This window comes from Hippopotamus amphibius, chromosome 5 (assembly GCF_030028045.1).
Source record: "Hippopotamus amphibius kiboko isolate mHipAmp2 chromosome 5, mHipAmp2.hap2, whole genome shotgun sequence".
Classification (NCBI taxonomy): domain Eukaryota; kingdom Metazoa; phylum Chordata; class Mammalia; order Artiodactyla; family Hippopotamidae; genus Hippopotamus; species Hippopotamus amphibius.
This window is the reverse complement of record NC_080190.1, coordinates 161,789,679-161,802,428: the sequence shown is the minus strand read 5'-3', so window position 1 is coordinate 161,802,428 and position 12,750 is coordinate 161,789,679. Positions and strand designations below refer to the sequence as shown.

Below are 12,750 nucleotides of genomic sequence, written 5' to 3'. Positions count from 1 at the left end.
CTAGGACCTTACCTATCTCGTTTATCTTAGCATCTCTTCACACCCCCAGCGCACTGTGGCCACACAGTAGGTAAATCAGTAAATATTTATGAACCAATGAATGATTCCTGCTCTCACCATTTTGCCAGCTCTGTGAATGCAGGCAAATTACTTAATCTCTCAAAGTTTTCAATCCCCTTATATGTAAATTGGGGATTAGCCATTGACTTTACCTTCTAAGAGTTGCCTTGGGAATGAAATAAGATAAATGCATGTCAAGTGTTTAGCACATAGTAAAGATTGACTATTACTGTTGTTGTTTTGTTTTTATTGTGGGCGCTTGTGTGACTTTGGGAGAGCTATTGAATGTGTCTAAACTTCAGTGTTGTCACATTCAGAAACTGCTCTCCAGCTGGGTTGCTGGGAGGGTCCAGTGAGATGCAGGGTCTTTACATCTGGTGTGTAAAGAAGGTTAATTCTCTCTCCCCAGCTTTCCTGTTTTATCCCTAGATGGGTTGATGGGGTGACAGGGGAAGAAAGTGTTGGGGACTGTGACTGCGCTGCTCCCAGGCATTGTGTGAAAACAAAGCACATTCCTTTTAACCTCAGAAGATCTACAACCCATTAACACTTGCCCTCAACTGTGTCTTCCAGAAGAGCTTAGCATAGACTAATATTGAAAGAAATAAAATTTAAAACAGAATGAGAAATCAATTCAGAGTCATTTCGAGTCACCTCAAACCAGTTTGGCAAAGCAAACATTCTTGGGTATTCTATATTTCGAATTAGTCTCTAGAGTAATGAAAATAAAAACAAAAATAAACAAAATGGACTTAGTCTAGATTCTCCCCTCGGAAGGATCTAGATTAGAGAAAGGTTATTGCTACAGCTTTCATGGTGGGTGGTAGAGTCTTTTTAGTTTTGTTTCTATTTTTTAATTTTTTTAAACAGGTCCCTGTTCTCATCCTATTAGTTTGTGTCTACACTTCTTCTCCTTTGACATAGGCTTGTAATGGTCTATAACCTTAAAAGAGGAACCTCCTGTAAAGCTGCTAGTGCATTTATAGATAGTGTTGGGGGACACCTTTCAGCCTCTTTCAGCCTAAGGGTTATGCATTGTTGGGAGGAAATGTGTTAGGGGCCCTTAGCGTGTATACTAACAAATTCTCATCAGCTGCTACAACCGAGCCACAGAAAACCCCCTAACACGATTATTTTGTCCTCTCTTCCTAGCTTTGTCTTAAAGACCAGCAGAGAACTCTACTTACACATCCTAGCTGGGAGTAACCTACTTATGAGGCTGGGATTGTGAAAACTTTGTGCATTTAAAAATGTGATTGTTTTTATAACGTGGATCTCCTTTGTTGCTCCCAAATGGCAGCATAAAATAATCTTTCTGTCTTCTTCCTACATTCCATCCCCAAAGAAACCCCCCCAGGAATCCCTGGGGAAGGCATTAATTCCTGGACAGTGTCCTGGGTAAAAGGCATAGTTAGTATTAACTGATTCCTTCCTGTATATTGCTGACCAAATCTTAAGCTCCGTCCCTCCAGCTCCAATTCTTGATCATTGTTATTCTACAAAATAGATTGTAAAATGGCGTAAACACTGGGACTCTCTGGATTGGCTCTGAGGGCCAGTTTGTGCTGAGGTCAAGGTCAGCCTGATTTTCTGGAAAGAAGTTGGCTTCTATTCTGTTTTCAGAACGTTCCCTGGCTCCATAAAGCTAAGAGGGGGGGCCTGTTACGTAGTTGGAATGGCTCCCTTTCAACTTCACAGCCAAGCTCTGCATCCCAAAAGTTGTTTCCTGATCATTTGGGATGGGGAGTTGTTTTTCTAGTGAGGAACACTCTCTCCTATTCCACAGGCTTGCCCGGACTTAGTGATTCAAACTAATACCTTCCCTGTTCCCATGTGAGTCCCTCCAGGGCTGTACTCCAGCCACAAAGGGGCAAAGAGTGAATGGTTTAAGATTGCCCTGCTTTTGTAACACTTTGAACTAGTTAACTTCTGTGGATTGTATCTCCCTTTGAATTTAGGATGTAGGGTGTGACAGCTTGAAGCTATTCGGGTAGGATTTAGGATCCAGAATAAAGGATGAAGAAAAAGATGTTACGGACTTGAATAAATTACTGTAGGGGTCAAAGCCAAAGACAGTAATTATTCATTGATTTATGGGTCGTGGTGGTTTTAAACCCCCAAGCGAGAACAGGGATCTGAAGATCTTCTCTGAGGCTGAGACAATGAGATAATTAGAACAGTGATAGTAACTTCCATTTGCCTATATAGTCAATGCTCCAGTTTCTGGTTTGGACTGTGGTGTTTTCAAAGGCGTACAATTAATAATATCTACATGAAAAAATGCCGTTTCATGTTCTAATGATGAGCCTGTGTCATGCGTGTCCCTGTGTGAGAGGTTGGAAGGAGGGGGAGTTTGTCGTTTCCAGAATAATGATTCACACGACAAAGAGTAAGTACGTTTTATTTTATGATCTGAACAGTAGCATTTCCATGTTGGCCCCTTCCCAGGAGCCACCGGTGAGTCTCACTTAACAAATGGTGAAGGTAGGAGTGAATGAGCCGTGGGTTTCTCATTGTGAAAGGAAAAATGAACCAATGGATGACAAAACAAAAACAAAAACAAAATTAAAAAAAAAAAAAAAAAAGAGGAACCGAGGTCCCAGCAGGCCTAAATGCTGAAACCTAAGTCACATATTCCACTCGATTGGTGACTCCTGTCCTCATGACTGACCAGTTTATTGCTACTGGCTTGTTTGCGAGGTGGTCTAGCACAAGTCAAGCCTGGGTTGGAATTCTGGCTCTACTCTTATCAGTGGATCTTGGGCACACGGATAAGTCTTGCTGTGCCTCAGTTTCCCTTTCTATTATGGGCAATCAACAGTGCCTCCTTCATACGGTTGCTGGGGAGTTATTATAAGGAATAAGCTTAGAAAAATGCCTGGCACCTAAATACAGTTATTCTTTGGGTCAGTCCATCAGGCCCCAAACCAAAAAGCATTCTTGTACTGCAGACACAGAGTGAGCTAAGCATGCTAGTGAAGTGTTATGTGTTTTTCGACAAACATGGGACCTGGATTCAGCCTTTTACTGTGTGGTGGAGAAGTTACATAACCATTCTGGACTTTTATATTCCCTTGTTCATAATATAAGCTTAATAACTTGCCTCCCAGAGCACCTGGCAGTAGCAGGCAAGCAGCAAACGTTGGTCCCTACTCTTCCCCCACCAACTGTTTCAACGGGTAGGACCCCTGGATTGCAATGGAGCTGGTGATGGCATGGAAACTGCAGACTGAGTGTTTCCTTCATCTTCCTCCCAAGCCCCAGTCCTCACCCCCCTTTGTATTCTTAACTGTTATCTTTAACCTCTAGCATCTCTTTTGCCTACCTCTAACCCTCTCACTAGCCTCCTGCCCTTTCATTCTTTGAAGTATCAACTCTGGCCCTTATCACAAATCTCCAGGAAGCATCTTACAGCCCTGAGAACTTAAAGACCTTAAGGCCCCAGACCCATTAGAACAAAGGAAAGTTCTCACCCTTTCTTAAATGACTTCTTTTCCCATTTTCATAAGCTCACTCCCTTAAGGGTCAAATTCTGTTGATTTGTAATTGATGAAAAGAGAATGAGAAAAAAAAAAGAAAAGAAAGAAAAGAAACAAAACACTCACAACTTAAAGATTTGGCTCAATTATATATTTGCCAGGCATTTTATTTTTTCTAAAAACAATAGAAAAAAATCAACTTTAAAAAGGAAAATGTACTTAAATAAAAAAATTATGGTGTAACTATTATAAAGGTTTTATTAAAGTTATTTACATTTAATGGTTCTATTTACAAAGGAAAAATTGATACAGTTTAGAATTTTGTAAAAACAATTCTTAAATACAAATCTGTTAAAGGAAAAAAAAAAAAGATGGTAAGCATAAAAAAAGTTCTTTTATGCCCAAAGTCACATTTGAGGCAGTTTATATTTCAGCTAAACCTTTCAGTCTTAAGATCCAGCCAAGGTTGTGAGGTTGATCATGCATCTGAAAAAAGTTCATACATAATGAGTTCTCTGTAAGGAGTTCTGTCAGAAGGAACCTTTTTCCTCACTTTCGCTTAGTAACAAATGAGAATTTCATGAGGGATTCCAGTTCCTCCCTCCAATAGGTCAATTTACTCGCAAGAGTTCCGTAGCTGTTCAAGTTTGAGTTTCAACTGTTCTCGCCTCTTCCGCAACACATCTTTTTCTGAAATGAGCTTTTGTTCTTCTGCTTGGACAGACAGGATGTATGTTGTGGCTTTTTTAAGGATAACTACCTTGGGGGCCTTTTCATTGTTCTCCAACTCTGGGATCTGGTCACGAAGGGCAAAAAAGCTGCGTTTCAGCTCGTTTCTCCTCTGGCGTTCCAAGACGTTGTGTGTCCGCCTCTTGTCATTCTCCTCCGTGTCCGAAGACCTGGGGCTGGCACATTTGCGGTTGTTGCTGATCTGTTTCAGGACCCTGCCACTGTCCAACTTAGCCCTCTTGGCAGGGGGGTAGTCCTTCCTAGTGGATGGGGGCGCTGCATAATTGTGCTGATGGGTGGACACATGGCATCTCTTAAGGACCAATGGGCTGTGAGGAGGTTTACTGTGGCCTCCGGCAGAGGGTGACCCCGATTCTGACCTTTTGGCAGGGGGCTGCCTCTTTTCCACAGAAACAACATCAATTTCTTCCTCATCCTCTTGTTCTTCCTCTTTAAGAAAGGAAAGAGAAATCATTCAGTTAGCAACGGTTTCCTTAAAGCAATCAATGATCAGATTAAATCAATACTATGCAAATACAAGGCATTATTGGGTATGAAAGAACCCTGATTGAGGACTTCCCTGGCAGTCCTGTGGTTAAGAATGCATGCTTCCAATGCAGTGGGCTTGGGTTTGTTCCCTAATTGAGGAACTAAGATTCCTACACCGTGTGTGGCATGGCCAAAAAAAAAAAAAAAAAAAAAAAAAAGAAAAGGATCCTGGCACAAAGTTACCCCCAGAGACCTAGCCAATCATCTCTGCTCTTCTTCTCAAGAAGACAGTGTCTCAGGGAGGAAAATGACAGCTGGGTTTATGGCACAGCCAAGAAAATGACAATTTACCAGGATATAACATTGATGCCAACTCTTACCTAAGATTTAATGAGGTGCTGGACACACCCAAACGAAGCACATTCCCAAGCACCTCCTATTGCAAGGGACTTTACCAAGAACACTTCAGGTGTTGCAAATGATAGCTGCAAATCTTTGGTATGACTTTAGCAACTCCCTATTTTACTGGAAGTGTAAAAAGAAAAAAAAAAAAGTCTTGCAGCTTTGCCGAAAGTCCTAGGGGGTGGGGGAAGAAAAAAAGAAGTCCAATTTTGGAAAGGCCTTGCTTTTAACTATTCAAAAGAGGCTGAAAAGATCCCACTGCTCAGTCGATACACTTTTAAGGCACTTTCACTAGCTCACAGCGCTCAGGCAGGAGGCTGCCCATTCTCTGTCCACTGCCCTTCTTCGTTTTGGTTGATCTGTAGTCCATTCAATTCCAACAACTTCACAGAAGTTATGGGAGGAGGGAGGTAATTCATTCACTCCTGAAGAGATCAATCCTCTCTTAACCACATGAGGATCCCCTCCCCCCCACCCCAGGGCAATTAAAATGCTTAAGGGGGTAAGAGGGAGGGATTGAGTTGCTAGATAAGCTAGAAGATTTAAAAACCCAAATGAAATTCCTAAGGGGAGGGAGGGGAAAGGAGGGGGCTGGCCACTAGGGCGATCTTAGGGGAAGGAATGGGAGCAACACTAAAGCCCAGTGTTGCAGGGATGATGAGCTCCCAGACCCTTCCAGATCTGCCATTTCTTTTCCAAATATAAGCAAAGAGAAAAGGCGGGGTCAACTCAAGTGGCCCCTTGAATTGGCAGCCAATGAGAAAAGGAAGGACAGCCAGCCACCCCTTTTGACGGGCCTGGAGGGTCCCAGCTTACCAGAGTCGCTGCTGGTGGTGGGTGGTGTCTCCTCGTGGAGCGCCAGGGGCTCGGGACTGGCCCGCGGGGAGGACTCGGCGGAGGAGAGCAGAGAGTCCGAGGACGGGGAGAAGGCGGTGGAGTCGGGGGAGGCGCAGGGCTTGGGCGAGCTGCTGTCGTTGAGCGGGTAGGGGAAGACCACGGAGGGATCGATGCATTCGGAGGCGGCGGCGCTCAGGTCCTGCAGGTACAAGCTGGAGGTGGAGCAGCCGCCGTGCCCGCGGGCGGGGCTCGGGCTGCCGCTGTCTTTGCGCGCAGCCTGGTAAGAGGCCAGCTTCTCCGAGACCAGCTTGGCGGCGGCCGAGAAGCCGCTCCACATACAGTCCTGGATGATGATGTTTTTGATGAAGGTCTCATCGTCGGGGTCGCAGATGAAGCTCTGGTTCACCATGTCTCCTCCCAGGAGCTCGGTCACCATCTCCAACTGGTCCGCCGAGGAGAAGCTGCCGCCGCCGCCGTCGTCGTCTCCCCTGGGGGAGAAGGACGCGACCGCGACGTACGAGGGCGAGCAGAGCCCGGAGCGGCGGCTCGGGGACAGGGGCGGGGTGGGCAGCAGCTCGAATTTCTTCCAGATATCCTCGCTGGGCGCCGGCGGCTGCAGCTCGCTCTGCTGCTGCTGCTGGTAGAAGTTCTCCTCCTCGTCGCAGTAGAAATAAGGCTGCACCGAGTCGTAGTCGAGGTCATAGTTCCTGTTGGTGAAGCTGACGTTGAGGGGCATCGCGGCAGCCTGCTAGAGGGGGCACACAAAGGAGGGGCAAGTCTTGAGTTAAGGGGTTCTTGGTTGGTGCCGAAACCCCGCGCAGCGCGCAGCGCGCGTCGCAATCCACAACCACTCCCCTTCCAGAGCTATTCCCAAATGGGGCCGGTGGAGGGGGGGAACCAAAAAAAAAAAAAAAGCACCCTTTTACCCCCTCTGGGTGACCCTCTGCTACCTCTGACACACACTGGGTGAACCAGCTCCGCAGCGCCCGCGGAGCTTCCGTCCCCCGGGAGCCCGGAGCACGAAGCCCGGGAGTCGGCCCGGCGACCGCCGAGCAATCGAAATCAGCTCTGGCCTCCTTAACAGGCCGGGGGAGGTGGCGGTGCGGAATACGATCTGCCAAACGCCGAGGCGCAAAGTTTTGCGCCACCTGAAGGAGGAGGCGAGAGGCGCCGCGGCGGGAGCGGCTGCGCGCGGCCCCCTCCCGCGCGGGGGGCCCCTTGCGCCGCGCCCGTTCCCACTCGCGCCCTCGCCGCGCTCCTTCCCCCGCCGGCGCCACCGCCCCTCCCAGCCTCCCTTCTCCGCCTCCTGCATCCCTACCCCCAGCGCGCCCCCCTTCCTTCCTGTGCCGGCTTTTCTTCTTTTCCCTCGCGGGCTGGGGTGGCGAGCTCAGCTTGGAGCCTTAACCCCACCCCCACCCCAATAAATAAAAGGGGAGTGTTAAATAATAACAGGGACACCTCCCTTCAACACCCAACACGGCGACGCAACTGCGCCAGAGACCCTGCTACGATTCCGCGCCCGGAGCCGGGCGTCTTCCCCTCACCCGCCGAGGGTAGCAGCTGTTCTGGAAAAGCCCCGAGTCCCGCTCCTTGCCGTCCTCCGCATCTTAGGGGCGCGGGGACACCCGCGAGGGGACACCAGAGGCGGCCGGGGAGCCCAGGCTGGGTGCAGACATTTGCCCTCGTTTCCCCCCGAGTCAATACTTTCAGGAGAATCAGACACATCTTTGCCCCAGCCGCCCTTTCCCTCTTCCCCGCGCCACCCCAACACCAAGTCCTAACCTCTCTGAAGACCAAGATCTTTAATTTTATTATCCTTTTTAAAAAGCCAAATGCCAACTTCTCAAAGGAGCCGGGGGCGAATTGGAAACGCCGCGGGGATCGGCGGGCCGGACGCGCCGCAGTGTCTGTCTCCGGCTGTCAGAAATGCGGTAAGCGAAATTTAAATGCCCTTTCCGAGACCGGGAAAAAGTCAGCGGCTGCGGAGCTCTTTCGCTCGCACACGCAATATGTAATTCTTACTCCAAGGAGCTTAGGATGTAAAGGATTTTCTGCCCACTGCGAAGGATACCCTTCTTCTCCCCCCAAAAAGGCAAAAAGGAATTACTGCAATAAAGAATGTCCAACCGGCCGGGGTCAGCGTCCAGCTCCATAAGCAAAAACCTCTAAAGGCTACTTTCACAAACGTAGCCCTGTTTTCCCTCTGCCTTCCCCTCTCCCATATTGACAAGTCGCTGTACCCCGACCCAGTTCTGGTTCGTCTCCACCCCACCCCGACCAACCACAACTACTCTGAGAAAAGTGTCAATAGCGCAGGAATGGGAGAAAAGACACCCCGATTCGGCCATTCGACTCATCGCAGCATTAATGCGGTAGCAAAAATAAATTAAAAGGCCAATAGGTCCGGGTGCTCACCGGGTTTTCCACTATCCGAAGGAAATCCAGCGTCCAAAAAAGCGGCGAGGGGCGCCTTTCAGAGGCGCGGGTCGTGGGCAGCGGCGGGGAAAAGTGTCTCCCCAAATAGGCAGAATAGCCTCTCCGCGTCCGGAGAGTCGCGCTGTCGCTCGGGTGTTGTAAGTTCCAGTGGGCAGTGGGCAAAGTTTCGCGGATGCGGCGCGGGTGGCGGACCGTTAGCAGGGGTCGGCGGGAAGGGTGGGATGGGGGCGGCCGGGCCGGGGCCGAAGAAACCCCCTTTTCACTCCGGATCTCCCTTCCCCGGGCGCCCAGAGCGCGACTCTGCTCGCTGGGCTGGCTCTGCTCTTCCACCCTCGAGGGCCCGCCCGCTCGCTCCCTCTGCCTCTCGCTGGAATTACTACAGCGAGTCAGATAAAGCCCAGAAACCGGCTTTTATATTGCTAAGGCACGGCCCCTCCCCTCCGTTCTCTTTTTCCCGCCAAGCCTCAGAATGGCCCTGCCCTTCCAGAGGCAGTTGAGGACCCAGGCGGCGGCCCGGGCGCGGCGGCGGCAGTGGCAGCCGCGAGATGCGCAGCCCGGGGGTCCTTGGCCGCTCAGACCGTCGCCTATAAAGGGCCGGTGGGCGGGGATTCACAGAAGAGGATCTTTTTTCTTTCTCCCCCGCCCTCGGCTTTGGGAACCCGGGAGGGGCGCTGGTGCGGAGGGAGGGAGGGCCGGAGGGGAGGAGACTTAGCCCTTTGAGCCTGGCACTCCAGTGCGCCGAGCTCTGGATGTAAACACAGCGAGAGCGCCGCATGAATTAACTGCGCGCGCCTACCATTTTCTTTTGCTCCCGCTCAAACCTTCTCTCTTTCTCTGGGGCTGGCTCCTTTGGCGGAGCGCTCTGTTTGACAAACGACATACTTGTCCTATGTGCTTAAATCATCGCGGGCAGAGCAACTGAGCCCCCCACGCTGAGAATACACTGTGTACCCACGGGCAAGCCACGCACGTCCCGGGCGGACGGGCGCCTCCCTAAGACCGGGGAAAGGGCAGCGTTTGGAAAATAAGCCCTACGAGGAGAGGAGGAGAGGAAGGGTGCTGATGGGCGCGCGCTCTGAGTGTGCGGGGGGTTACGTGTCGATGGGGATAAATGATGAGAGGTAGAGGGAGGAAGATGGTGTCTGGAATTATTAAAGTAACTCAGCAACGCACTGCCACGTCTACTTGGAGAGCGCAGTTGTGAATAAACACCCGCTGTATTCGTTGGGGGTGTTACGCGTTCTGTGTGTGTGCAGCTAACTCGACTGGGTACCTTCCACCCAGAATGAATCCCTCAGATTGCTGCCAAAGCCTCAGACGACCCCCCAGCCTCGGCCCCGCCCGCGCTAGATCTACACGAATCTCCGCGGGAGCCCGCTTCTCCGCCCCCACCCCCAGTACGCGCTAATCCCAGAGATCTTTCTGCGGGTTCCGGAGCTGGAGTAAAGGAGGAGCGCGCTCGCGGGTGCGCGCCGCGGGGGACCCTCCCCCGCCCTCCCTCGGCCCGTCTGCACCCCCATCCCACCCCCGCGCCTGTCGCTCTAAGTTCCCAATTCCGCAGCCAGGTTTCAGAAAAGAGACGAATCCTTTTTGCGCCCCGTGGCGTCGGTTTGCACCACTCTGGGGCTCCCAGGTTTGGGGAATATCTAAGGCGCTAGACGGGAGGATACTGACTGGGGAGGGGGCAGGCGCGAGCCGCGGGACCAGACTCAGAAGAGGGAAGGAGGCGAGCTGGCGGATCCTGCCTGGGGAGTCAGCAGAGTCCCTGGTGAAGAAAACCGTTAACTCTTTCCTCCTCGGACAAGCTGGACGTTGACTTCCTCTCTGGGTCTGCTTTCCTCTTTATTATTGGACTCGCGATCGCGCGCGCGCGCACACACACACATACACACACACACACACACACACACGAAATGCATCGATTCTGATCTAAGGAGAGGAGCCAAGTATTACTTCCGTGCCTTTTGGGGGGTGGTGGTGGTGGTGTCTTGAGCCAATTAAAAATTGGCCGAATTTCAGGCATTGATTTCGTAGTTCACTGACTCTAATTTTTTTTTTCTGAATACCATAGTGAAGTGCGTATGTGTAATCCACGTACATCTATATATATTTAATAGACACGTCGACCTAGAATTTTGCCCAACACGACACAGGATTTGTTCGCTCCCTCAGTGAATCTATATATACATATATTATATTTATAATATATATATAAAATACATATTTCCTCGGGATTTGCTGTTCTGCATTACACTAGGGCCTTAAAAAGGAGGCAATCTTCCCCAGCCCTCGTCCCTCACTCACGGGCGTTTTAGGTAAACTTTTCTACGCCCCTCCCCCTCATTCCAAAAGAGAAAAAAATTCGGGGCGGGGAGGGCCTCGCGTATAAAGTGCTTGTGTTCGAGATAAATTATTACCCGTTGAGTTTGCCGCTCGGCGTTCAATTGTTAAATGAGCAGTAACTTCCTCCAAATCAGCACACGGCACAATGCAGTTTTGAGGACTGCAAATTACTCCAGCCTCCAGGCCTTTGCCGCAAAAGCGGGGAGTGACCAATCCCTAGTCAGGGTTTAACTGCAAAGCGTCTTTCCCTGCCCCCTCCCAGGGCTGCACCCGAGCCCGCGGTTGGCGAAAGTAAAGTAAGTGTGCCCTCTACTGGCAGCCTAGATCTCTGCCTCCTGATGCCAGCTGAAGGAGGGCGGCTCGGGTGGGGGCAGGGGCGTCTGGAGAGCGGGGTTTCCAGCGGGGCGAAGGATGGGGCGGTTCCTCAAAATGAGTTTCCAGCCGTCTTTTTATGATTCCTTCAGGCCGACTGCGGAGGGGCGGAAAGAAGAGGAACCGCTGGAGAGAAAAGTGGTTCAGAGGCGGCCATTCGACCGCTTAAGAGGGGGTGAAAATTAACCCATCGCTTCTTATGGACCACAAATATCACCCTATAGAGAACTGATGCTATTTACGGTAAACGTGAATTAATGAACAAGTACACGCACGAAAAAAGCTTCCAGCAAGATTCTATAGCAGCAAAGCACGCTTTAGTCCACACATCTTAGAAAGCCATCATCTTCTAGCCACCATGTTTCAGAGAGAGACACTAGATTTATTGGGGAAGGGGAGGCAAGGGGGAAAGTGAGGAGTTATTTGGCTTTGCTTATTATTTTTTTAAATGAAAAAAAATTGGTGAATAGCCAGATGTTTTCATAATGATGGGGGGGGCATTTCAGATTCCATTGAAAAAAAAGTGTAAAGGACCATTTTAATAGAGTGTTCATAACAAAACGACGAAGCAATAAAGGTTGAAGTAAATGTGAGGGAAATTTACATAGCGTGCTTAATGGGTGTGAATATTTCAAGTAGGATTTTATGATGAGAAGGTTGTTTGACAGTGTCTGATCACCTAGATATATCCCCAGGAAATTTGGCAACCGAGTATCCTTCCTAGAAGTGGTCTCTTAGGGTGGTTTCCCAGGAATCTGGCACTTTTGGCATTACTCTGCTGGAGGCTGAATGACTGCTCTCTACTGGGGGAAAAAAAAAACAACCTACAAAAACACAAAACCAATCAATCAAATAACAGCAAAAAGTAGGTCTAGTCTGACCTTAGAGAGCAGTTTTTGAAAGCTGCTAAAGACAGCAGATATACTCTGTCTTAAGGTCTGACTACCAAACAATGCCAACCAGGGGTAGGAGATGTGAACCCCAGGCAGAGATGCTGTTGGTGGGTTCAGGACCAGACCTTCTTCTCTCCCAGGCTGGTGCTATTACCTGGGGGTGTTATTTTCAAGTAACAGCCTGGAGTTGTTTTGTTCTTCCAGCTAAGGTCGGGGCCATCCCCTTTTACAGCAGAGGAAACGGAAAGTCATATCTCAGCAAGACTTGACTTAAGGGTCTACGTTGTCTTTCTTTCAGTAATTTTTAAGAACCATTTGACCTAGAAGAGACGTTTGCTGGGTTGAGAAATGGCAGAGGAGATGAAGACTAATAATATCTTTCGAGATGACCAAAGGGATGCATGTTATTGTAAAAGAAACATTATAAATAGAAAAATAAAGGAATAAAGAAAAGTAAAGTGTTTCTGAACCTGATCACCTGGAGATAGCTGATGAAGTTTGACCTTTAAGAAAACTTTTTAAGGAACAACCTCAGTCTTTCTATTACTTCCTTTGGGAAGTTAGTGGAAAGTGTCTACTGAGTGAATATTCCTGGTTTGCTGGTCTAAGGATATTCTAAGGCTGTGTCTCTCCTTCCTTTTTTGGGTGCTGCTGGGTTTCTAAGAAGAGGCAGGTCATCTGAATGGCAGCTCTGTTATCACCCACAGGGT

The 12,750-nt window shown here is 49.4% G+C and overlaps 2 protein-coding genes across 6 annotated transcripts; one reads left to right on the top strand and one right to left on the bottom strand.

The window, feature by feature from the left end:
* Positions 1-3,675: 3,675 nt before the first annotated feature.
* MYC (MYC proto-oncogene, bHLH transcription factor) lies at positions 3,676-8,912 on the bottom strand. Of its 5 annotated transcripts, none has more exons than XM_057735449.1 (3): positions 8,412-8,912; positions 5,976-6,741; positions 3,676-4,718 (listed from the first exon to the last, which is right to left on the bottom strand). In XM_057735449.1, exons 2-3 carry the CDS (start codon positions 6,730-6,732, stop codon positions 4,156-4,158), a joined length of 1,320 nt encoding a protein of 439 aa, XP_057591432.1. In that variant the 5' UTR covers positions 6,733-6,741; positions 8,412-8,912; the 3' UTR covers positions 3,676-4,155. The 5 variants fall into 5 exon arrangements, with proteins under 5 accessions (XP_057591432.1, XP_057591435.1, XP_057591433.1 ...); XM_057735452.1 differs by having other exon boundaries at positions 5,976-6,744; positions 8,412-8,827; XM_057735450.1 differs by lacking the exon at positions 8,412-8,912 and adding an exon at positions 7,315-7,405 and having other exon boundaries at positions 5,976-6,744.
* LOC130854314 (PWWP domain-containing protein 2B-like) lies at positions 6,871-12,317 on the top strand. The gene is made up of 5 exons (XM_057737005.1): positions 6,871-6,879; positions 7,081-7,549; positions 7,825-7,927; positions 11,038-11,071; positions 11,240-12,317. The coding sequence occupies exons 1-5, from the start codon at positions 6,871-6,873 to the stop codon at positions 11,324-11,326; spliced, it is 702 nt and encodes a 233-aa protein (XP_057592988.1). The 3' UTR covers positions 11,327-12,317.
* The last annotated feature ends 433 nt before the right edge of the window (positions 12,318-12,750 follow it).